Source organism: Rhopalosiphum maidis, chromosome 4 (assembly GCF_003676215.2).
Source record: "Rhopalosiphum maidis isolate BTI-1 chromosome 4, ASM367621v3, whole genome shotgun sequence".
NCBI classification, from domain to species: domain Eukaryota; kingdom Metazoa; phylum Arthropoda; class Insecta; order Hemiptera; family Aphididae; genus Rhopalosiphum; species Rhopalosiphum maidis.
In genome coordinates, this window is record NC_040880.1 from 45,375,962 (window position 1) to 45,399,501 (window position 23,540).

The 23,540-nt window shown below is 27.5% G+C and overlaps 2 protein-coding genes and 2 pseudogenes across 2 annotated transcripts; 3 read left to right on the forward strand and 1 right to left on the reverse strand.

The window, feature by feature from the left end:
• Window positions 1-82: 82 nt before the first annotated feature.
• On the forward strand, window positions 83-2,382 carry LOC113555555 (40S ribosomal protein S19). The gene is made up of 4 exons (XM_026959978.1): window positions 83-245; window positions 444-517; window positions 596-765; window positions 2,056-2,382. Exons 2-4 carry the CDS (start codon window positions 447-449, stop codon window positions 2,310-2,312), a joined length of 498 nt encoding a protein of 165 aa, XP_026815779.1. The 5' UTR covers window positions 83-245; window positions 444-446; the 3' UTR covers window positions 2,313-2,382.
• Window positions 2,383-6,376: 3,994 nt separating this feature from the next.
• Window positions 6,377-10,474, forward strand: LOC113558176 (annotated as a pseudogene).
• On the forward strand, window positions 8,658-15,290 carry LOC113555988 (serine/threonine-protein kinase PAK mbt). Its single transcript, XM_026960653.1, has 9 exons — window positions 8,658-8,954; window positions 11,055-11,275; window positions 11,994-12,272; window positions 12,339-12,611; window positions 12,671-12,817; window positions 12,887-13,336; window positions 13,401-13,545; window positions 13,607-13,722; window positions 13,803-15,290. The coding sequence occupies exons 2-9, from the start codon at window positions 11,057-11,059 to the stop codon at window positions 13,962-13,964; spliced, it is 1,791 nt and encodes a 596-aa protein (XP_026816454.1). The 5' UTR covers window positions 8,658-8,954; window positions 11,055-11,056; the 3' UTR covers window positions 13,965-15,290.
• A 6,856-nt stretch (window positions 15,291-22,146) lies between these two features.
• Window positions 22,147-23,414, reverse strand: LOC113558177 (annotated as a pseudogene).
• Window positions 23,415-23,540: the final 126 nt, after the last annotated feature.

Consider the following 23,540-nt stretch of genomic DNA (forward strand, 5'->3'; position numbering starts at 1 on the left):
TGGTATACTTATAATCGTTTAGTATAATCGTCATCAGTCTGAAGTAGGTAACGTTAAAACTTTTTTCAGCCGTCTTTCACGGGTTAACCTGCATCGTGGTCCGACGACTTACACTCTATCGTACTATTTCACTTTTCGTTCTTTTCAGTAACTGTATTTGCTGTTTAGTATTTTGTTTACGTCGGATGCGTTTTCTTTTTAATTTGGAAAATTTCTAGTTTATTGTTCTGTGCTAAAACTCCACGGTAAAGTATTATATCTTAATGTAATATTTATTATAAAATAGGAAATCACTAATATTCGATTTTCTCCGGATTGGTAATAATTTAATGTTGTGTTAACACTTACCTAACCTCAATAACACGTTTTGATTGCCGTCCAGAATTTATTGAAAATATTTTAGTTGTACATTTTAGTTATTTTTCTCTACCATTGTGTTACAGATCATGTCGTCGATTACATTGAAGGATGTTGACCAACACAAATTTGTTGCTTCGTTCTCAGCATTCTTAAAAAAGTATATTTTTATTAGTACTTAGCAGTATTCTGTTTTTCACTACTAAAGTTTCTTAACTTTAAACTGTTTTATTTTTAGGAGTGGTAAGTTGAAGGCCCCAGAATGGGTTGACTTGGTAAAAAATGGTAAATTTAACGAATTAGCGCCTTATGATGAAGATTGGTATTACACCAGATGTGCTGCAACATTGAGACACATTTACTTTAGATCGCCGGTTGGTGTTGGATCCCTCACCAAAATCTTTGGAGGTAATTTAGGTTTTTATTAAATTATGTTTTAAGTTTGCAAAAGCCTTAAATCCATAGATATTTCAGTGCTTTTGGTATTATCATTGCGTAGTTATACTTTTAAGAGGACGCCATACTCGCATGTGCTATTTCTATCTTATGGATGTAAAACATAGCAAAATTGCTTTCAACAAACTCAATTTTATACTATTGACTTTAATATTGAGTCAAATTACCTATTATCAAACTTAAAAATAAAAATATTATCTATAGCGTTTCTTAGGCTTTTATTGAAATCTTGATTTTTAAGTTAAAGTTATGTAAAATATTTAAACTTTAAAATGCTCATAACTTTTTTAAAAATTAAAATATTAATAAAAAGTTTACGAGATGCCCTAAATAATATAATACTTTAAATTGATTCTGCTGAACGCAAATTTGACATGTCTTATGTTTGTAAGACAGACAACATATGCAGGTATGCCATCCTTTTAACGAAAATAGTGAATACAAAGTTATGAAAGATTTATTTTTGAAACTGTAACTACTCCACTTACGTACTGGAAATTCCAAAGTAGATTAGTAAACACTGAAGTAATATAATAATTAATAAGGTAGATAAATTGTTCAATTTTCAACAAAATTGGTAAATAGACTAATTTAAAAAAACTGATGCCTAATCCTATACATGTAATGAGAATTTGGTATTATAATTTTTATAAGTTCTTGTATTATCTACCAACATTGTAAGTAATAAAAAAAAAATATCAATATAATCCTTATTTAAGGAAATCCAATATTAAACATTATTTTTGAATAAATTATCATCAAATAAAAGTTAAAACTTTGAATATTATCTTTAACATTTATAATACTGAATTATACACATTTATTCTTTTGGTCATAAGAACACATTTAGTGTAATGGAATAGTTGTATTTTCATAACCATGTATAATAGCATACAATTGAAAAAATTATATCAAAACCACTTGAGATCAGTTAGATCAAACTATTACATTTGCTTAACATAGTCAGCAGATGATTCCTTTTATTCTTTTTATTAAACAACTAACTTCATAATTAAAATAATCACATAAAATTTTAAAAAAAAACTATTAGGTGTTATCTGTGGTTTTGGGGTTAATTTGTCTGGTTTTTAAGAAAAAAAATATGTTATACAACAGTATAAAGGTTTATTTAAATTAATTATTTTATGTTCTAATATTTATATCATAGCATTTTTAAAAAGATTCAAGTTATTGATTTTTGTCAAAAATAAAGTGTACTATTTATTTTTTTCTAATTTACAGCCCGCAAACGTAATGGAGTAAGACCATCTCATTTTTGTCGCAGTTCTTCTGGTATTGCACGTAAAGTACTACAATCTTTAGAGCAAATGAAACTCATTGAGAAAGTTGAAAACAACAATGGTCGTCGATTGACCTCTCAGGGTAGGCGAGATTTGGATCGTATTGCTGCTCAAGTGAAACAAGCAAAGAAGAAGAAGCAAGCACTTTTGGCCGCTGAATCAGCGGGTTTCTCTGTGCTTATTCCAAAAACTGACTAAGAATTGAGTTTACTACTGTATAAGACCGATACATCCTTGAAAGTAATAAAATACTTTTTAAAAAAAATTATTGAAATTCTTTTGTTTATTTATAATTATCCTATATCATCCCATTTAAAGAATTGGTTAGATCATTTAGTATTTATTTAAATCAATAAAATCTTAAGATTTTTAAAAATAATCATTTACTTTTGAGTAATGGTGTTTAAAAAAAAAAACCCAACAATTGTGGTGTCATGAGTTTAATTTCAACTTATGAACTGTGAAAAATAATTAAATTATAGTTTGACAGCAAGATAAGTGATAGAAATCATGGGAAATGTATGTATATTAAAACAATAGAATTAAGTAGTATACAAATATAAATTTATTATACAAAAAACATTGCTTCTGACTATTTTAACGCTCAATCCAATATATTATTTATTAGTTATTACAATAACAATAACTAATATACCTATAATAATATCGAAGAATATCCCTCAAAAAAATAATTGTGTAATCTTTTGTTTAAAAAATAAACATTTCTAATTATTGAATTTTTAGGTCTGGTAATATATTATTAATATCAGTAAAATTATATGCAATAGCTACAATAATTAGTACTATCCCAAAGGGACCAATTTTATATTTTTGTGTAACTGCAAAGACTCATTCTAATCTTGTTTTCTTCACTATCGTAGTTAGTTGCGAAAGCTACAGCTAAGTGTGATGGCCAACTAACTGCACAAAATCAGTTTTAAAATTTAAATCATAATATCTTCGTATTAATATTTTTGAAAGCTTTATAATGATTGTTCAATGAAAAAGTAATATAAATAAATAAGTTCTGTTGAATACACCATAAGTTTGTGGTTTAAATAGACAATAGCTTAAAATTAGTCTAAATATTTTTTTAAGGTTTACCTATAATAAAATGTAATAATATACAAGTATACGTGAAAATACCCCACCAATATTTTTGAATTTTAATAAAATAACTAAAATCGTTGTTGTTTGTTTAAATGTCCAATTCTGTGAAAATTAGAATTTTAAATAGTGCCTATGTATTTTTGATCCAGAGTAAGGCGATGTTATATGAAAAATAGTACCAATCTACAGGTTATTATAATATATTATGTAATTATTAAAATGGTACTTGACAAAAAAACCTGCAACTGTAGTGTTGCCAGATTGCCTATCTAAAACGCCGTGTGTTTGTATTTCTATGATTAAAATCATAAAATAACATATTATATTTAAAAAAATATATATTTTGGGATATTGCCGATATTGGAAACATATTATATCCAATAAAATGGCCCTAATATCAATATGAAATAAATAAAAATTGTTGAATGTATGCAGAAAGTATACTATACTAAATCGATTATAACAGAATTAGTTGTTTTATTGATTTATGTAAGAAATTAATTATATACCTACTGGTTAGTGATAAATATAACGCGTGCACTTCATCTTGGGACTTATTATGATTTTTAAGAAACAATTGCTCAATAATTATATATTTTTTAATATAATACAGTTTTTGAACTACCTATTAATAGATATATATTTATTTTTTAATTATAGTGATTGCCGAGTCTTAATATGAAGTTTACGAGTTATACGTTTATAATACAAAGACTAATATAATAATCCTTGTTTAAATTTTTTTTTATAACTAACTTGACTAAGTATACCATGTACATATACTGTATAGTGTATAGTGTATACTATATCTACAATTGTATTATATTTTATAAACATCATTATTTTGGTCAAACGACAATAGCTAGAAATTACTTATTCAAATTGTTCGTATCCTGTGCGTTGTTGAAAGTTATGCTCATGACTCACGAATTATTATTTTAGTTATTAATTATAACTTATTGTCTGGACATTGTAAGATTCACAGTATGAATTTCGTACACGTATTTTTTCTTATTATCAGATATAATCACGAGAACTACTCAACTACCTATATATAAGCTATAGTTGTTACAATACAATATATTATAACTTTATATAATATATGATATATCTTTAAAATTGATTATTTTCATTCTAAGTTAAGTGATATTATAATACCTAATTAACAATGCATGATTATTTTAATCTACATTAAATTTTAATAGTATTGTCAATTGTCGTTATATTATTTTTTAATTTTCTTTATTTTATAATCATATTATCTTGTTGACTTACTCATTTGACCATAATGTTAAGTATGTTTACCTGTTTTTTTGTTATATAATATACTGTCACCATAAGTACAGTATTAGGAATATAAGTAGGTTCTTCTTATACTAAGCGTATGGCTTCATTAGGTATCTTATATGCCAGTTTATTTATTGTTCACTATACGCCTATTACCATTTACCATATAGAGCAGAACACAAGTCGATCATTATGGACTATAGTCTATATTATAAAATAACTTTGATTATTTATATTATAAACTATTGTTTCAATTCTAGAATTTTATAAGATTTATTTATGATAATAAGTGTTTTATTTATTTTATACTACGCATATTTTTATGATATTTGTTAACAATTGTATTGTAAATATATAAAATAGGAACTTGGATGATAAGTTTGTAGTTTTATAATTTAAAATTTTCAAAAATTAACTATAACACATTTATAATTGTTACTGAATAGAATGTTTTGTTCTATATTTCAAGATTTGAACGTGTTATCATTTATATCTATAAAATAAAAAATAATAATTGAATCGAATGAATCAAAATCAATGTTGAAAAAATTCTGTACATTTTTTTCTGTCTCTTTTGATTTACACCATTTATACAATATAGGTGTAATAAGTGTAAGTGATATTACTAGTTACAATTTTTTTTTTTAATAATTTGGCAAGTTCACAAATATTTACAAATCACTGGTGATAATTTAATTTTTGTGTATTATACATAGCGTAATGATCCTAAAGGTGGTTTCTTTCAAAAGTTTACTCAAAATTATTATGTTGTGTCTGCAGAAACGGGTATTGTAATTTATAATATATGTTACTTTAAGTAGAAAGTAACTATACGTAGAAGTCATATTGAAGTGTAATGAAACTTATATGAGATTAATGTGATTAATATGACAAGATTTATTTTCTTCTATATGAAATAATTTATAAAAGTTCCAATTGAATGAGTTTTATATTTCTTTTTATCACGATAGTTCCTACTTAGTACCAGGGTTGAGCAGTACCCATCGAAGATACAACTGTATCTTGTATTCATGATACATAATTTTAAAGTATTAAGTACCATGTATCGTAAATCATGATATATTTTTATACTAGTATACTGTATACCTTGTATCTTATTTTTCTAAAAGATACAAGGTACTTACTATTATTGAAAACATTTGTATTGAATAGTAAATAATACCAAAAAAATTGAATTATTATATTTTAAACTATTTCTAAATAATTACCTATAACAAGAACCAATAACACTTGTCAGTTGTCACTTATACGACTATTTTAGTTAACCAACGTGAATATATTTTTCGGACTATCGATGGTTATATTTTATACCATATGAGTCGTTTGATTTAAAGCAACAAGCATAGACATGATTTACATCGAATTATTAAAAGCTTTCGATTTATTTAGATATGTTATCTTGATTTTTTTCCAAAACCAACTCGATATTGGCGAGCCGCTCTTTTTTTCGATAAGGTTTTGAACTTCCATGGATGAAAGAAGCTTATTTATTTTTTTAGTAAAATATCCAAACATTTTTAAATTTTATTCAACGTTGGGTAGTTTAACAAGTTTTTTACTTTAAAATATTTTCATTAATATCATTTAATCCTCAATAGCTAAATTACATACTCCATATTGGCCATATTGTACATATTTTTTCTGATGACGCCAAAATTTTCTATACGTGCGGTATTATCACAGAATGACTGTTAAATCCTCCAAAATATTTAAAATAAGTAAACTAACTTTAAAATAATCATATTGTATACATTAACATAATATACAATACGTAGCTCTACTCTCTGCAGAATCTAAAATAGTGTCATCGATTTAAAACAAAATTCACAACCTTGTTTTTGGAAATGGAAGGGGTAATAAATTTTATTGTATAGCTTTCTCAAATAATTATACCAAGGGGAAAATTGCATCTTCGGGTGTCATTCATTCGGGCGAATGACCCAAAATTTAAATAAAGTATACATTATTTGGACGAAAAATATTAATTGATAATTTTGATAAATTTATAAGTAATATGATTAGTAAAAATAAATGTGTGAGTTGTGAACTTGCATGTGAATACATAACCATATAACCGAAGTGTTCGTTACGGCTTACGGGGGAAATAACATATGTCTTACTTATATAAAACGAATTTTATATATTTACTACATATTTTCAACCATACCACTGCCACTCAAACCAGTTATAGAGTTAATGAAGTCTTAAGCAGGGGCAGATCCAGGGAGGGCGATCCGGGCGATCACCCCACCCCGTTCTTGTCCCAGGATTAAATTTTTAACGTAATTGCTTCATAGTTACACAAGCAAAAATTATATGTATAGATTATTGGATTGCTTATACTTATATTGCTATATTAGCTATATTTTAATAATAATAAAAAGGTCAATAGGATATTAATAGATATAACAATTTTTAACGTTGCTTAGCAACGAGGGCGGTTCTCATAGTTTAATAAAAGTGAATTTAAACCAGCAATACTCAACCTACGGCCCTCCAACGATTTATATGTGGCCCGAACCGAACTCATTGAATTGATAAAAAAATATAAATTTCAAAACTAATATTATTATAAATATAAAATCTAACAAAACAATCAAAGTGTGTCGCACGCACTTGCGATAAGGACGATTATAGATTTAAGGATAACTATCTCAATATCAAAATTCATACTAATTTAGAATAAATATTTAATTTAATTTTTTTTATAATACATTTTCAAATGTTATACAATATACACAATATATAAATTTATTTTTATTTTATTTTTTTTTAATTTCCGTTCCATTCATTTCGACTTGCAGCCCGCGTAATATTCTAAAATATTTTATGTGGCCCAAATAAAAAAAGGTTGAGTATGGCTGATTTAAACAATAATTTGTTGGGCGAATTTAATTCTATGCGTGGGTAATAGCATATTTTGTATTGGTGGTAGAATAATTTTACTTATTTAGGTAAATAAATTATATAATTAATATAAAAGATGCGTTGATTATGATTTTATGAATTATTTAAGTTATCTGTATGGATAACCTATATGGGTATATAGTTTAAAAAGTTAAACCATTATATCTAAATATTGAATACCTATATTAAATATGTCTGTATAAATTATAATATACGCACTATATTGCCCTATGTTAATGTACTTTATAATATTATCTAAAACCTACACTCATACCTATATTATATTGGTAATTTAAATATTTAAAACATCGTTAACATCGTAATATTATGTTATCGTTTGAGATTGAGAATTATTGTCATCCAGAAGACCAGAAATATAGATACATATATTATGTAGAATAAATATTTGTACATTTATTATAATTTATAATTAACTAAATGTATTTTATAAACAAATATACCTAGGTATTATTGCTTTAATTAGTGATGTATTTATGTTTTATGAGTTATGAGTGGTTTATATCATATAATAATAATATTCAATTATAATAAATTCAATACCACCTGGCGAGTAATGAACTTAATTATTAGGAACATTTTATGTCATTAAATTTTTTTAAAGGAATATTACATAGTTTTATCTGTCTAAAATTGTTTCTGCAATAATTTATACAATATTAGATTATATCACAACTAAAGCGCCATATACTGTATCTATATTAGTATATATTTCGGTGCATTTGTCATTTACACCATCAGAGGCGCCGAAAGTTGGTTTTGTCTATGACAAATTTCATAAGTAAATAAGTGGGTGGGTGGGTGACTACAATATAATTGAAGTCAAACACCTTTACTTACTTTTTTTTTTAACAATTATACCTATTTATTTATGCATATTTTATTCTTTTGGTTGGTGAGTGTATTGACACAATATACAATTGTCATATGTATTTCAAAATACATCCCCCCTCCCTGTACACCATACCTATCTATTAATTGTATTATTATTTTTTTATTTTTTTACTTTTATTCAAGTTTGTGTATACCCGTGGTTTAGCTATCACAGTTGCACATTATTATAACTATTTTATCTATAACTAAAACGGCGCGTCGGCCGCGGCGCACGCGCGTCATAGATTACGGTCCCCTCCCCCCACACGCACATAACAATTGGGAATGACTACATAGTAGGTAAGTACATACCTGCATTCCATTTTGTTTACATTCCATTCCGTCGCCCCGCACTATTCGTACGTATAGGCAGAATATCGTCAATTCTGTGTACGTGATCGCTTTTTACCGTTTTCGATTCCGTCCGTTCGTTTTTTAATCGCCGTTATTTAATATTTTTGTTCTATTTTATTTTTTGTCGTTCGTGATTATCGTCTATAGATACATACACGTAGACCTGAGTACACGGACGAATCGAAATCGAGTCTGCATGTTTAATTTAACGGCAAACACCATAGTGGTCATCACAGCTCTAACCAGCCAGCCAGCCAGCCGTCCCGTGAGGTGAGCGAAAATCGTATTTTTCTATTTTGATAAACATGATTATTTTACATTATTGATAGTAACGTACTTGTGTATCACGCCGTGATCACAGGGTTCGCGTATCGGATCGGTTGGTAGGGTCTCCGACCCCTTCGCGTACGATTTGACTCCCTCTCAGAGAAGCGTGTGTTAATCTTCCGACTAATCCTCGTCATGCACCCCTTTTTCTAATTCTAGCATAATTTCTTTTCTCTATTTATCTTTCCTACTTTTAGATCTTAGACTGTTGTGTTCATCGTCCTGTGTTGTGTCTATGATCTGCCAAAACTACTCGCCAATGTCTGAAAGTCATCCAGAAAAGCATAGTCATATGGAAACATAAATAAAATCACCTCATCCCAGAAACTTATGTTATCTGTCAAACAATCCAAGACAATGCACCTGTTGATTGTTGTATGTCTATTTAGTTCTGTCACTACTGTGTAATGTTTGTAAAATTAACACACATATGAACATTGAAAACCAACTCATATTTTCAATCACATCTGATCAAATTCTATATGGTAGCATACATGTGGCTTTTATGAAAAAAGTAAAACAAGAACTGGATAGGTTTGATCAACAATTTGCAAAAGTCTTGTGTGTTGACTTCAGTGAATTTCAATTCAGAGAAGTTATTAGTTAAAGTGCATAAATCTAAACATTTATTTAGAGTTTTCAAAATTTACAAAGATAATCCTGCATTTTTAGAGGCTTCAAAAATATTCAATGAATATAATTCTACTGAATTTATTGCTTACCAGATATATTACAACATTGTTACTAAAGCATAAAAGCACACCCCAAGTCAACTGGATCTCTATTTATAACACAGACTCCTTTCTTACAGTAACTCATTTTGTTGTTTAGAAGAAGTTTAAAAAAAACTATAAAAAGTTATATTGAATTTTTAGTGTTTCACTTTTATTTTTTGCCATGGTAAAAAATACCTTGTGAGAACATTTTGCTTGTATGATAGCCATGGCCCATGGATACTACTTCTAAAAATGTTAAGATGTTAAATGAAAAATTATCCTCGAAAGTATAATTGTAAAAAACAATTTAAAATCACATCAGATCTTATTGATATTATTTCTAGAAATCAAATTATCGCTGAAAAACAATCAGTTTTATTAAATACTTTTTTATGTTGTAATTTAACTTAAATATTAAATTAATACATTTTAGTCAAATTATGTATAAAATGTTTAAAATGTATGTGATATTGTATTGTATGTATATATATAAATAAATAAGTATACATTAATTTCACAATAGATTAAACAGAGGTACTTATAAAATATTTATTTATTCACCTATAGTGTTAATTTAAAAATATTGTATACTATAATTTTTTAATTAAATATTTTACTCATATTTATGTCTTTAAAATAAGTACATTAATTAGTATAGATACCAACATAAAGTATTTACATATTATGATATTATGTTTCATTATGTAGTATGATGATTATAGTTATTATAAAGTATCATTAAGTTAAGATAACTCCTTTTTCACTTATTATCTCCAAAACATTGAATTTCACTTATATGTTATCAGAATCTTCGATTATATCATTACTTTAATATAAGTAAAGATTGTCATATAGGCAAATGCTTCATTTAACATAACACACTTATTATTTCAGAAAACATTAACATTTTTTTTTATTTTTATCGTTTCTTAAGCTAATTACTCTTGAATGACAACATGCATTTTTAATCTTATATGTTAAAGTAAAATATTTGGGGTATTTTGATTTATAAAAATAAAATTTCAAACTAGTAGATTATTAAGTATTTAATGTTTAGATTAGCTAAGTAATTGACAAACATTTTGAAGTGAACACTCATATTACTCTACTCCCCTTACTTAACCTTAAATAATTTTAATTTAAAATTTTTATATTTTGAAATACTCTAAAAAAATATTTTGTTTTTAATAATGAAATTAAAAATCTGTATTGTCATGAAAAAATGATTACAATAAATATATTACATAATATATGGTTGTTTTTTAATTGTTTATAAAAATATGTCTTATGTAATGTTATTTAAATAAAAATATATTATAATGTTTAGTGATGTTCTCAAAGAAAAAGAAAAAACCTCAAATATCTTCACCAACAAATTTTGAACACAGAGTGCATACTGGCTTTGATAAACGTGAAGGTAAATTCATAGGTTTGCCTTTACAATGGGCAAGCATTGTTGGTAACAATCAAATACTTAAGAGTACTAATAGACCATTACCTCTTGTGGATCCATCAGAAATCACTCCTACAGAAATATTAGATTTAAAAGTAAGTATATTACAATTGTAAATTTATCACTTAGATAAATTTATTGATGTTTCTCTGTTGTTGTTTTATTATATTTTTAACAAACAATGCACCAATATTTAATATTAAGGGTAGTAAAGATCTAATAACAATTGGAGTTGATTTGGGCTTAGTTGAGTGGTATGAAGTTAAAAGTAAAAAGTGCCAGTAGCTTTAAAAATAATCAAGAAAAACTAGATGGAAAGAATATTTATACACCAGATTGATTTAATTTTTTTTTTTGTGATTCTAAAAATAATAATCTTAGGAATTTGAAACTTTTTGTCAAATTTAAAAAATATTCATACTATTCTATGATACATGAATATTTACTTCTAAGTTAATAACAATAATAAGTGTATTATGCTATGTTTTTGGAAAAATTAGTTTACTATTTTTAATAGTTTCATAAATTAATTGTAAAATATTAGAAATAGCCTCCACGATAAAAATTGAAATAATTTCTGAAACACCTTCACTCATGAACTATTTTGTATTTAAGCATGTCCATTACAGTTACTTACTCAATAACAAAATGCACTTAAAATCTACTAAAAGAAAACTAATAGATATATTTTTACTAAAATATTTTGAATTTCAGCATTTTATTTAATTTTAACCTTGATTTTTTTTTTTTTTATTATATACTAGAAGAAACATTATTGATAAATGGTAATACATTTTATTATATTTATTTTAGACTATTGTGCGTGGAGAAAATAATCCAAAAATCAATAATAATCCCGTTAACATTCGAAACAATGAACCAGCTGGACTACCAAAAACATCTAATGTTGCACGTTCAAACTCATTACGTTCTTCAAGTCCACCACGTATTCGGAGGCAACATCCAAATGTACCACCTCCGTTGCCAGAAAATGAAGTGTTAGTAATGAACCAGAGTTTAGTACCACAACATTTACCACAATATCCAACTCCTAACAATACTCAAACAAAACTTGATTATAGCAATAAATTTGTAAGTCATAAATCAAATTCTATGATTATTTTATTTCGTCATGGTTTTTATTATTTTGTTGTACAGATAAAACCAGGAGGTTCAGAATGGTCCCCTCAAGAAACACCAGTATCACGAATAAATCAGAACAATACTCCTACAGGTCAAACAATTATACCAGATCAAGGTGGATCTCATTCATATCATTCCATGCAAAATGGAAATATCCCACCAATATTTTCTAATGGCACAGCAGTTGACTCGCCATCTGGAAGTCAAACATCACAAGCCAATACTCCCGTGCCACCAAATCGTACCCAACCAGTTATTAACAATGCCCAAATTGTTAGTACAAACAAGGTAAGTCTTAGGATTTTTTTCAAAATCTTGATTTTTAACCAATAAAATTTTAATTTAAGGGCATGGCTCAAAGTCTTACTCGAAATCAAGATCAGAACCAAAATATTAAACCAACCACAAATGGTATATCGACAGCTAGTACAATGTCAATTCCTAGTATAGCAACAAAACAACACCATGAACAACAACGCATTACACATGAACAAGTATTTAATTTTTTTTTTTAATTTAATTTATGATAAATAATAATATTTAAAATTAATTGTGCATTTTAGTTCAGAGCTGCTCTTCAACTGGTTGTTAGTCCTGGAGATCCTCGTGAAAATTTGGATAGTTTTAAAAAAATTGGTGAAGGGTCAACTGGTACTGTTTGCATAGCTACGGATCGAATGACTGGTCGTAAAGTGGCTGTAAAAAAAATGGATTTGAGAAAACAACAACGTAGAGAACTACTGTTCAATGAAGTTGTCATAATGCGTGATTATCATCATGCAAATATTGTTGATATGTATGACAGTTTTTTGGTTGGTGACGAATTATGGGTTGTCATGGAATATTTAGAGGGTGGAGCACTTACTGACATGGTTACACATACTAGAATGGACGAAGAACAGATAGCTACTGTTTGCAAGCAGTGTTTGAAAGCATTGGCATATCTGCATTCTCAAGGAGTAATACATAGAGATATAAAAAGTGATTCCATACTTTTGACTACTGATGGAAGAGTAATTATTTTTAATCATTATCTTATAAATAATAAATATATATTTTATTATCTTAATTTTTTAGGTGAAAATTTCTGATTTTGGCTTTTGTGCTCAAGTATCTCAAGAATTGCCTAAGAGAAAATCATTAGTTGGAACACCTTATTGGATGTCTCCTGAAGTGATATCACGTTTACCATATGGGCCAGAAGTTGATATATGGTCATTAGGTAATAATTTATTTTAATTTTATTATTTTACAATTTTTTTTTCATATTAATTTTTTAAAAGGTATTATGGTTATTGAAATGGTTGATGGTGAACCGCCTTTCTTTAATGAGCCACCTCTTCAAGCTATGAGAAGAATACGTGATATGCCTCCACCAAAACTTAAAAATTCCAATAAAGTATGTCGTTTTATTCCATATTAGTTTAAAAATATATATTTATTATAAACACATATAATTTTATTTTTCTTACTTAACAGATATCACCCAGACTACAGGGCTTCTTAGAAAGGTTATTAGTCAGAGATCCAGCGCAAAGAGCAACTGCAGCTGAACTTCTACAACATCCATTCTTAAGATTAGCTGGTCCTCCTTCGCTGCTAGTGCCATTAATACGAGGATCCAGACATAGCAATTGTTAAAAGGTAAACAACTCATTGTTTGTTTGTGCAATTTTTGTTATTTATTAAATATTATTACATTACTTATAATTATATAACAATTTTTTTTTTTTTTACCAAAATTGTGTATTATTGAAGTTACTTGTAAAATGTAACTTAACATTTAAAATGTAAAGCAATGAATTATTGTATTTTTATAACTTTATTTGTATGTGGTATTATGTAATAATTTTTGACATCGAAAATTTTTTAACCTTTTTTGTCACAAGCTCAATATGACATACTTAATGTTTAATGATTAGTGCCTTAGTTGTAATTTTTGAATACTTATACAAATTCATAAATTCAATTCTCCATTATTTTATATAAATATAAACCAAAGATGGAGTAATATGGTTAAACTTAATTTTGTAAAGTGTACCTTCACTTGTAACCAGGTGCCTTGTCAGATAATGTGTATATATTTTTTTATTTAGTATAAAAATAATATTTTGTTGTACATGTTACTAATTTAGTTGTTTGTTCATATAAATATTCAATCTTTATTGAACTGTTACCATGCTTGTGTTTTTACAGTATGTGTATCAAATAATAATGTTGAATTTTATACAGATCATTAAACTTCTGATTTCATGGTTATTAACATGCGTATTATAAAAGTAACCACGCCTCTGTGTGTCATGCACTTTTATTGTTAACATAACATAACTATTAGTTTATTCATTGATTATAAATACCTTTTATAATATAGTATTTTAAGTTTACAGTAAGGCTGTTTATTAATTAAGATGATAAATTTATCGAACTTAAGTAAACATACACACGGTACAATGTAATGCTATAACATTCCAATTATTGTTTTTGATTATTTGTTAATTAATTGTTTATTATTGACATCAGTATTTAAAATGATTGAATTCACATTTTTTTACCTTCTAGTCAGTAATTGATTTAACCAATCTTTTAAAATTTTCATTTGTATTATCTATTTGACTTTATAATATTAATATTTCACATGAATTTGTGATGTTTATAATATTCCCTATCTAATAATCTTGTTAGATCTCTGTGTGTATACTGTGTACTGATTCTTTTTTTACTCATCCATTACAAGCTATTGTACTTCATAACTTAATACCTGTAAGGTTAGGTTAAAATTTTTTTTTACTTATCATTTATGACAAATTGTAGTATTATTATTATTATTTTCACTTGTTCAATACAATTAACACAAATTAATTATTAATATACACTTGTGTAATTATATTTTGTGATATCCATTTTTATTGAAATACAATTCATATTCCGTGTATTCTATGACCATTATATTTTCGATCAAAAACTTAATGCTTGATATATTATTTTAATTTTTAATTTTATCATGTTTCTTGAATAATTTTATGTTTGTATTCCATCAGTATTTTTTGATTTGTATTTATTATTTATTTGTTTATGATTATTATTTATTGACTACTTATAAAATATGATTATTTTTATGTATAATTATTAATTATCACTATTATTTTACAATATATATATATATATATAGGCATGTATTAACTTATCGTCTAAATGTTTAGTTGAACTTGAAATGAATAATGTCAAGTTAAAATATGTTGTTATATAATATTAAAACAAAACTCAATATTAATATACCTATACTTATTATTTCTATCACTATTTTTCCTAAAACAATATTTATTGTTGTACAAACTCAAAAGAAAATGAAAATATTGTTTTAAACCTTTTATTCTTGCTCTAAAAATTGTAGTAGAAGTTGTTTAATGCGATGACGCATCCATATATTTTGATGTCTCTATCTTACAAACATACCTCATTTCACATTTGTACTCAACATTTTGTGTATTATGCTTTTATGAGTGAATTGACCTATTATAAATTTATAAAACTTAAAGGTAAGAACTTTAACTGTGTTTTCTATTGAATCTTTATGATATTTTAATTTTTAAGTGAATTATGGAAATTTTCAAACTATTACCTGACATACGAGTACTTATAACTCATTTAAAAATTTAAATATAAAAATAACGTTCTTAGCTTAAAGTTTGAAAAAGGTCAATGCACTCTAATATACAAAATCACGTATTATTGGTCGTGGCAGAGGGTGTCCCTAGAAATCCAAAAAGGAGCCCATTTCGGGCATTGGAACTTCAAACGATATGAAAATGTTGAATAAAAGACGTTTCAAAAAGTGCTCGTGAAGTCGTGACGAACATAATTGGGTTACGTCGTAACGTTAATGGTGAAATTATCGATCAATTATTATTAAGGTATCATCTCATACTCGCGTTATCTCGGTGACATTGTCGTATTTTCGCATTGTCTGCAAATGAACCGAAAGCTAAACGCACGCGCGTTTATGTTTTTTTTTCAGCTACATGATAAAGCAGTGAAGAATGTCGTTTTACTTCGGAGCGTTACAAAAAGTGCTCAATGCTCTTTGTATTGGTAACACGTACTCTAGCATAATATAAATATATATATATATTGTTTTACGTTACCACTGTAGTTGGTATATTTTTGTCATAATAATAATCATAAAATTGTTATTATAGTTACGTCGTTGCTGTTCATACTACATAATATATTATATACAGGGTGATTCTTTTACCAATATACACTCATTATTTTTTCAAGTATTGATTGTTTTTCATTTTTTACTTTTTTGAAAATATTTTGTATCATGCTTTTTTCAAACTGTATAAATTTTTTATTTTGTTTACTCTTTTATTTAATAGTGAAACCACTATCAACTTTTGAGTTTCAAATGGCAACCTACATTTAAAATGTACTCATTAATAGGGCTATTTTTTTTATGAATCTTAACGTTCAAATTATTATTTTTTGTTAATTTTTTGGTGAAATATGGCTTTTAAATGTTGAGTGGTTTTCAATTTTTACAATACCTCTTGTTTCTGAAGACCAGTGATCACATGGCCACATGGGTAATAGATAATAAGAGGTAGGTACATATTTTCATATGTAATAAACTCGTTCATCGACTATCGACGCAGTGCTGAACTTTGTACCTCTAGTTATACCAACGCCTCGCAGCCGTAATAACCTGTACTCTGCAGAATGAACATCTTAAAACAGTAAAAACTTTAAACCACCCAACTTTGTGCAGCTATAACTCACTATAACGGTTAAATGAAAAATAATGATTTGAACGTTAAAATTCGTAAAAAAAATAGTCCTACTATTTTATGACATCTTAAATATAAGTTATCATTTGAAAATCAAAAGTTAATATAGTTTTACTATTAAATAAAAGGGTGAAAGAAATAAAAATGTTATATAGTTTGAAAAAAACACAAGACAAAATAATTAGAAAATAAAATGAAAAAAGTCAACACTTGAAGAAAATAATTAATGAATGTATAATTATAAAGAAAAAAGAATCACTCTGTAAATATGTATGTATGTGTGACGTGTGTATACGACGTATGGCTGTACGTCTGTACGAAACGTCGTTTAAGTAAATTGAATTATTTATGCCTTTATTAGCATAAATAGTTAATACTAAATTAGGATATTATATTATTATACTCAGGCACGTGTACACTGTACACTATACGTATTATATTATTATGTTACGTATTATTACTATTATTTTGTGTAAACGTCTCTGGCGATTGTCTTCTTATGCGGCCCTCACACGATCAATATTACTGACACTATAAATATTGACAGTATTTACATAATTGACAGTATAGTCCTCAAACGGTCATTACAAATTACAGTCAATACTCAGTATTTTTTACTTTCACTGTAGTTCGGATCGATTGTTGTCTATTGATACTGTAAATGGTATAAATATTTTTAAATTAACAAAAATGGATAAGAAAAAGGCGTGTATTGCAATTATAATTGCTCTTTCTGTAACAAAAAAAAAGCAGACAAAACGTAAACGATGGATAAAAGAATGGATTGCTAAACGACAAGAGTACATTCACTTAAATATTTTAAATGAAATAAAATTATCTGATCCAAAAGATTATCAAAACTATTTTCGTATGAGCGATGTTATTTACAATCAACTTTTAAACATGCTAAGACCATTTATAACCAAAATGGATACGAATATGAGAGACAGTATTCCTGCAAACGAAAGGCTTGCCGTTACTTTGAGATACTTGGAGACTGGACGTTCATTTGAAGATTTAAAATTTTCTTCCATTATATCACCAACAACAATAAGCATGATTGTAATTGAGACATGTGAAGCAAAGTTGCTGTACTCAAGGATTTTATTCAGGTATCTATATAAAACATTATTTTACTTTTAAATTTAAAGTAGTTTTATATTTTTGTGTGAGATAAACAATATATTATTTTTTCAAATTTTTAGACAAAATTAACAGTATTATTTTAAATTATAAAACAACAAAACTTAAACAATAAATTTTTTTAAATTTTAAGATTATGCTTTAGTCTTTAAGAATATTACAGTCTTTATAATTTATTTGAGCAATCAGTGTTATTAAATAAAGTCACAATTTAGTATTAATATTAAACATCACTTCCATTCCAGTTACCATAGAAATTTTGTAAATTTGTTTGTGTCAAAACATAGTCCTGTGATTGCGTTGTACTAGTTGAAGATTCGTTCCAACTATTTACTGTCATTGGAGTAGATGAACGAGTGCAGTCTTCTTCGTTTATTTTGACTGAGTTTCTGTGCAAAGTTCCAAGCTGTGCCTCAAACAAAATATCATTAATAGCTTTCTGAGCAAATACTTTTTGATTAGGAGTCAGGGTTTTTAAAGTATTTGCCCAAACTTTGGCCTGGTCTAAGTCTGAATCTTGTCTATTTTCTTCATTTGATAAATAATTACAAGCAAGTGAAAGTAATTCATTTTGTTGACTGATAGTAGATTTGGATTTTTTTGGTGACGGCCGAATAAAAGTACGAACTGCATTTTCTGTATATTGATTTGCTTCACTAAATTTATTGTTTAGTTTCTTAAATATAAATCGAAGAATTACACAAAAAAAAATTTTAATTTTAAGAAATGTAAATAACTTTATCAAAATAAGAAAAAATAAAACTATTTTATTACGTTGTTATTTTTTTATTTATCATGAAATCGGATAGGTACTAATCTTAGTCCGTGGTAATTTCAAAGTTCTAAGTAAGTTATCGGCATAAATAATATGAAATAATATTTCACATTAGTTCATTTTTTATACTTTTATACTTTTTTATCAGTAAAAATGACTAAAAATGTGGAAAAAAATGACCTAAAAATGTCAAAAAATGAATTAAAAAGTAATAAAATGCAAAATAAAAATTAGTTGTTCAGATTCACATATTAATGAAACACATTTGTGGCCAGGAGAGCATCGTCTAAAAAATTCCAAAAACAAATGCAAAATGCATCAACTTTCGAGCCCTAGTGATGAGATAGCCACCGACGAGCGACCATCGCGGAATATATTCAGGGGTGTTTCCATAGGGTATACTACATATACGCCGTGTAGCCGTATACTCTCAAGATTTTTTTTTCAATATTATGGGTATACTGCGTATGCTCTCAATCTCAATTTTATTCCATAATATTGACACGCTCTTTTCTCCTATAGGCCACAAGAAAAATATTCTTATTGTATTAAATGTTCATATTTGACTATATAGTATACTCTCAAAAAAAATAATGGGAACACCACTGAATATATTATATAGTACTATCAGTGGTGTGGCGAGCATATTTCAAACCCTAAGCAAAATATTTAAATAATGACCCATCCACTATACCCCTACAACATAATATTATATAATCTAAAAAGTAAAAATGTATGGTAATTTATAATTTACATTATAGGAGATAGGCCATCAACAATTTAATATAAAAAAATATTATATTAGTTACATTCATTCACATAAATTTGAATTTTTAAGTTCAACAAAAATTTCAAGGGCTAAGCAATTGCACTAGACAAACGTCGTTCACCACGCCACTAAGTACTATATAATGTACTACCTACTGCAGTCTGTAGTTCGCTGACCGCGAACAGTGACAACGAGGACGCCAAGTCTAAATCAACGTGCCGGTCACCACGGAGACTGAACCTCATCGCGATCGACGACTCAACGTTTTCTGTGCTCCTGTCCGCCGCCTGGTCCCGGATTTCCTGCGACCAGTTCTGCACCATAAACTGACTACAGCGACCGGCAACACAGCTGCGCAGCCAGTTGGCCGTTGTACTAATAAACGCGTCAACGCATTCGCATCTGTTATTTGTTAAACTATTACTTTTTAAATTGGTCGCATTACGGTTGATGGCGGTTGGTATGATGTTATTAATAAAACTATCATATTATTATAATACGTGATATGTGTAACGTTCAAATTTCAAATATTTTCCCGACAATTGTACCTATATTTTTAAAATATTTTAAAAAAGCAAATTAAAAGGTAACTCATAAAAGTTTAAACCATTCAAAATTTGAAGAATATAATCCATAAATGTATCTGAAAACATATTTTATCTAAATAATTTAATAATAATAATAATAATATTTATTGAATCATCATCAATTACGAAGTAGGTACAAATTATACAATATTCAAAAAAAATAAATTTCAAAACAAATAATAGTAATAGTAGGTACTTTGATGAAGCTGTCCGAAAAAGCAAGTTTGTAAAAGGGAACAGCGAGTTAAAAAGCAATTATACAATATAAATAAAACATAATTTAAAACAATACTAACATACACGCAAAATCCAAAATTAAATATTAAATAATTACTAAACGCCAAGTTCAGTGTAACATATAAATTCAGGGATTGAAACAGTTTTAAATATTAACGATTACAGTTTCGGTTATTGAGAATGGTTTTCTAAATTTTAAGATTTTGATTTTGATTTCAAAAAAGGTTTATCAAATTTATCGATTTTTCAAATTTTCATTTAATTTTCATGTATTTAATAACTGTACATCCAATTTTTATTATCTGTTAACTGTTAGGGGCTGAGCTTAAAGTCACAAAATATGTCCGATTTGTATAATTAGTGTACATACAATATAGCTAATTTACGTTCAGCAGAACTAATTTCGTTTTGTTAATTTTAATTTTTAATATATTGATGTATCCATAGGCGTAAACTGGGAAGTCAAGGAGGGAATTGCCTTCCTAGAATAAATTAGGAGTAAGTAATTTAATAATAATCATTAATCCAGTGCCGTACCCAGGGGGGGCTTTTGGACTTAAGCCCACCCCGAAACCTTTTATTTTAAATAATATATGTATATACAAGGTGATTTTTTAAGCATGCTTAAATTATACATATATTCAAATTTTGATTTTTACATAGTTTCTAGTTATTAAAAAACAACGTTTTTCTAAAAAATTATATTTTTAGATATTTTTTTAAGTTTTTTTCTTTTTTAAATGACGACATAGAGTTTTGATTTCATATTCAAAAGCAGAAAAATTTTCTGAGTATTTTGATACATTTACGGCGAGTAGTTTATATGAGTTATAAGTATTTCAAGTTTAGTTGCTTGGAGTGGAGTGGTACAGGGTTACCCCGCAAAATGTATGTCCACTACTCCGCTTCACGCTTGTCTAAACTTTAAATACGTAAAACTCATAAACTACTCGCCCTAATTTATGTTTTTAAATTATTTCCTACTTTTCTTTGGAGTTAAGTATGAATGTTTAAGTCCATCCCGAAAACAAATCCTGGGTACGGCACTGCATTAATCAATATTATATTGATATGTATAGTCTGTATAAGTATCTAACTATATACTTGCCCCTAATAAATTTCCAAGTTACGTTCATGGATAGTATGTTAGGTATTTTGTATAGAACTGTTATTATCACCTATCCAAGCAGATAGCATTTCTTGGACGTCTCTATTGGCTTGTTCAACAGACTCTTGACTTTGACTGTGTCTTGGCTTTTCGTGAACGATTATGACTTCATTCCACATTATATTAAGTTAATTAATCGTCGAATTAATGAATTCTCTTCCGTTGACGGATTGCAATATTGGCAATATTGCAGATGCCTCAAATCTTTTTTCATACATACAATTTGATTGCTTAATAAAAAAAATAGTTGAATTGTTTAGAGTTTAAAAATTTGTCCTTGGGATAGATAACTTTTTTTTATCCATTACCAATCAATGTTTTTACTAGACATTTTAAAAGACAAATTTTTCGCCTAGTCTACAGCAGATCTTCCACATTCTGTGGCATCTCGAGCACGTGAGTGTTGTAAAACGATTCAATATCCTTCATAGTTCGTTTTTTGTCTTCAGTTATAAAATTAATGGTGACTTCTTTACGACCAAAACGGTCCAAACGTCCAATCCTGTGAATATAGTTTTCGCGATTGGATGACAAATCATAGTTGATAACCAGAGATACTTGTTATACACCAATGCTTCGAGCCAAGAAACCAATGGTGATAAGAAGACGACTAGAGCCAGAACGGAATTGACGCATACTTACATCACGTTGACGTTAGTCCATTTCTTCATGCATAGCTGATACAGTAAATGTTTTTAAACGCATATTTTCAGTCAACCACTCTACCTTACGACGTGTGTTACAGAAGATCATAGTCTGGGTGATACTAAGAGTATCGAACAAATCACAAAAAGTGTCAAACTTTCATTCTTCTTTGGTAACATTGATGTAAAACTGCTTAGAACCTAAATAAATAATAATTAATTAATTAAGGAAATAAACTTAGAAAACTAAGGGTGATTATTAGGGCTCGAATTTGATTGTATTTACAGATTTTTAGGGTTGTTGGATTTATTTCTAAGTAAGCTTGAAATTAGTTTCACAACAACATCAAAAAAAAAATATTAAAAATTAATAGTACATATTTTATTGAATTGTGTTTTTCAAATCCTTGTTGACATAAGTACAATTTCCCATTTCTATTAATATAAGATATTTAGTACAATTTATAAAATATAAAAATATTTTTTAATAAAATATTAGTATTTATAAAAATTGTAAGTAGAAAAATAAATAAGTGCATATTTGTACTAGCGCATAAGTGTATGCATATTTAACACTTTTTAAGAGCATTAAGTTCTGAGCACTAGTAATTATATAATATACATATCTTCCAATGTCAGTTTCTGAACAAAAATGTATACTGGATTACACATGAAGTGAGTGCTTATATCCTGAACATCCAGGGGCATTGTAGCAAACAACACAATGACCTGAATATCTTCTTCGAGGAACTTAAAAACCTCTTTAATTTGATCTTTGAAACCCTGAAAAAACATTTCATCAGCTTCATCCAATACAAATATCTTGATAAATTGAGTTCGTAGTGATTTTCTAGCAGTCATGTCACAAACACGGCCAAGAGTTCCAACCACTACATGGGGTCCAGTATCCAGCTTACGCATGTCATCACGAACGTTTGTACCGCCAATGCAAGCATGACAATCTGCTTTCATAAAGTGCATGCAGCCCACTCAGCAGCCCTTCCATAAATACGCCCCTGATAATTAGTATACTTATACGTATACTAAGTTCTTTGGGAACTGTATATTCTATCTCTACTCTAATGAAGTAATAGTCTAGAATATATA

What these genes read in the sequence shown, in the direction of transcription:
- LOC113555988 (XM_026960653.1), top strand. Translation starts at nt 11,057, where the DNA reads ATGTTCTCAAAGAAAAAGAAAAAACCTCAAATATCTTCACCAACAAAT. An exon ending in CAGAAATATTAGATTTAAAA is followed by an intron (nt 11,276 to 11,993) that starts GTAAGTATATTA and finishes TATTTATTTTAG; the next exon opens with ACTATTGTGCGTGGAGAAAA. An exon ending in AACTTAAAAATTCCAATAAA is followed by an intron (nt 13,723 to 13,802) that starts GTATGTCGTTTT and finishes CTTACTTAACAG; the next exon opens with ATATCACCCAGACTACAGGG.
- LOC113555555 (XM_026959978.1), top strand. Translation starts at nt 447, where the DNA reads ATGTCGTCGATTACATTGAAGGATGTTGACCAACACAAATTTGTTGCT. An exon ending in TTCTCAGCATTCTTAAAAAA is followed by an intron (nt 518 to 595) that starts GTATATTTTTAT and finishes TTTTATTTTTAG; the next exon opens with GAGTGGTAAGTTGAAGGCCC. An exon ending in CCTCACCAAAATCTTTGGAG is followed by an intron (nt 766 to 2,055) that starts GTAATTTAGGTT and finishes TCTAATTTACAG; the next exon opens with CCCGCAAACGTAATGGAGTA.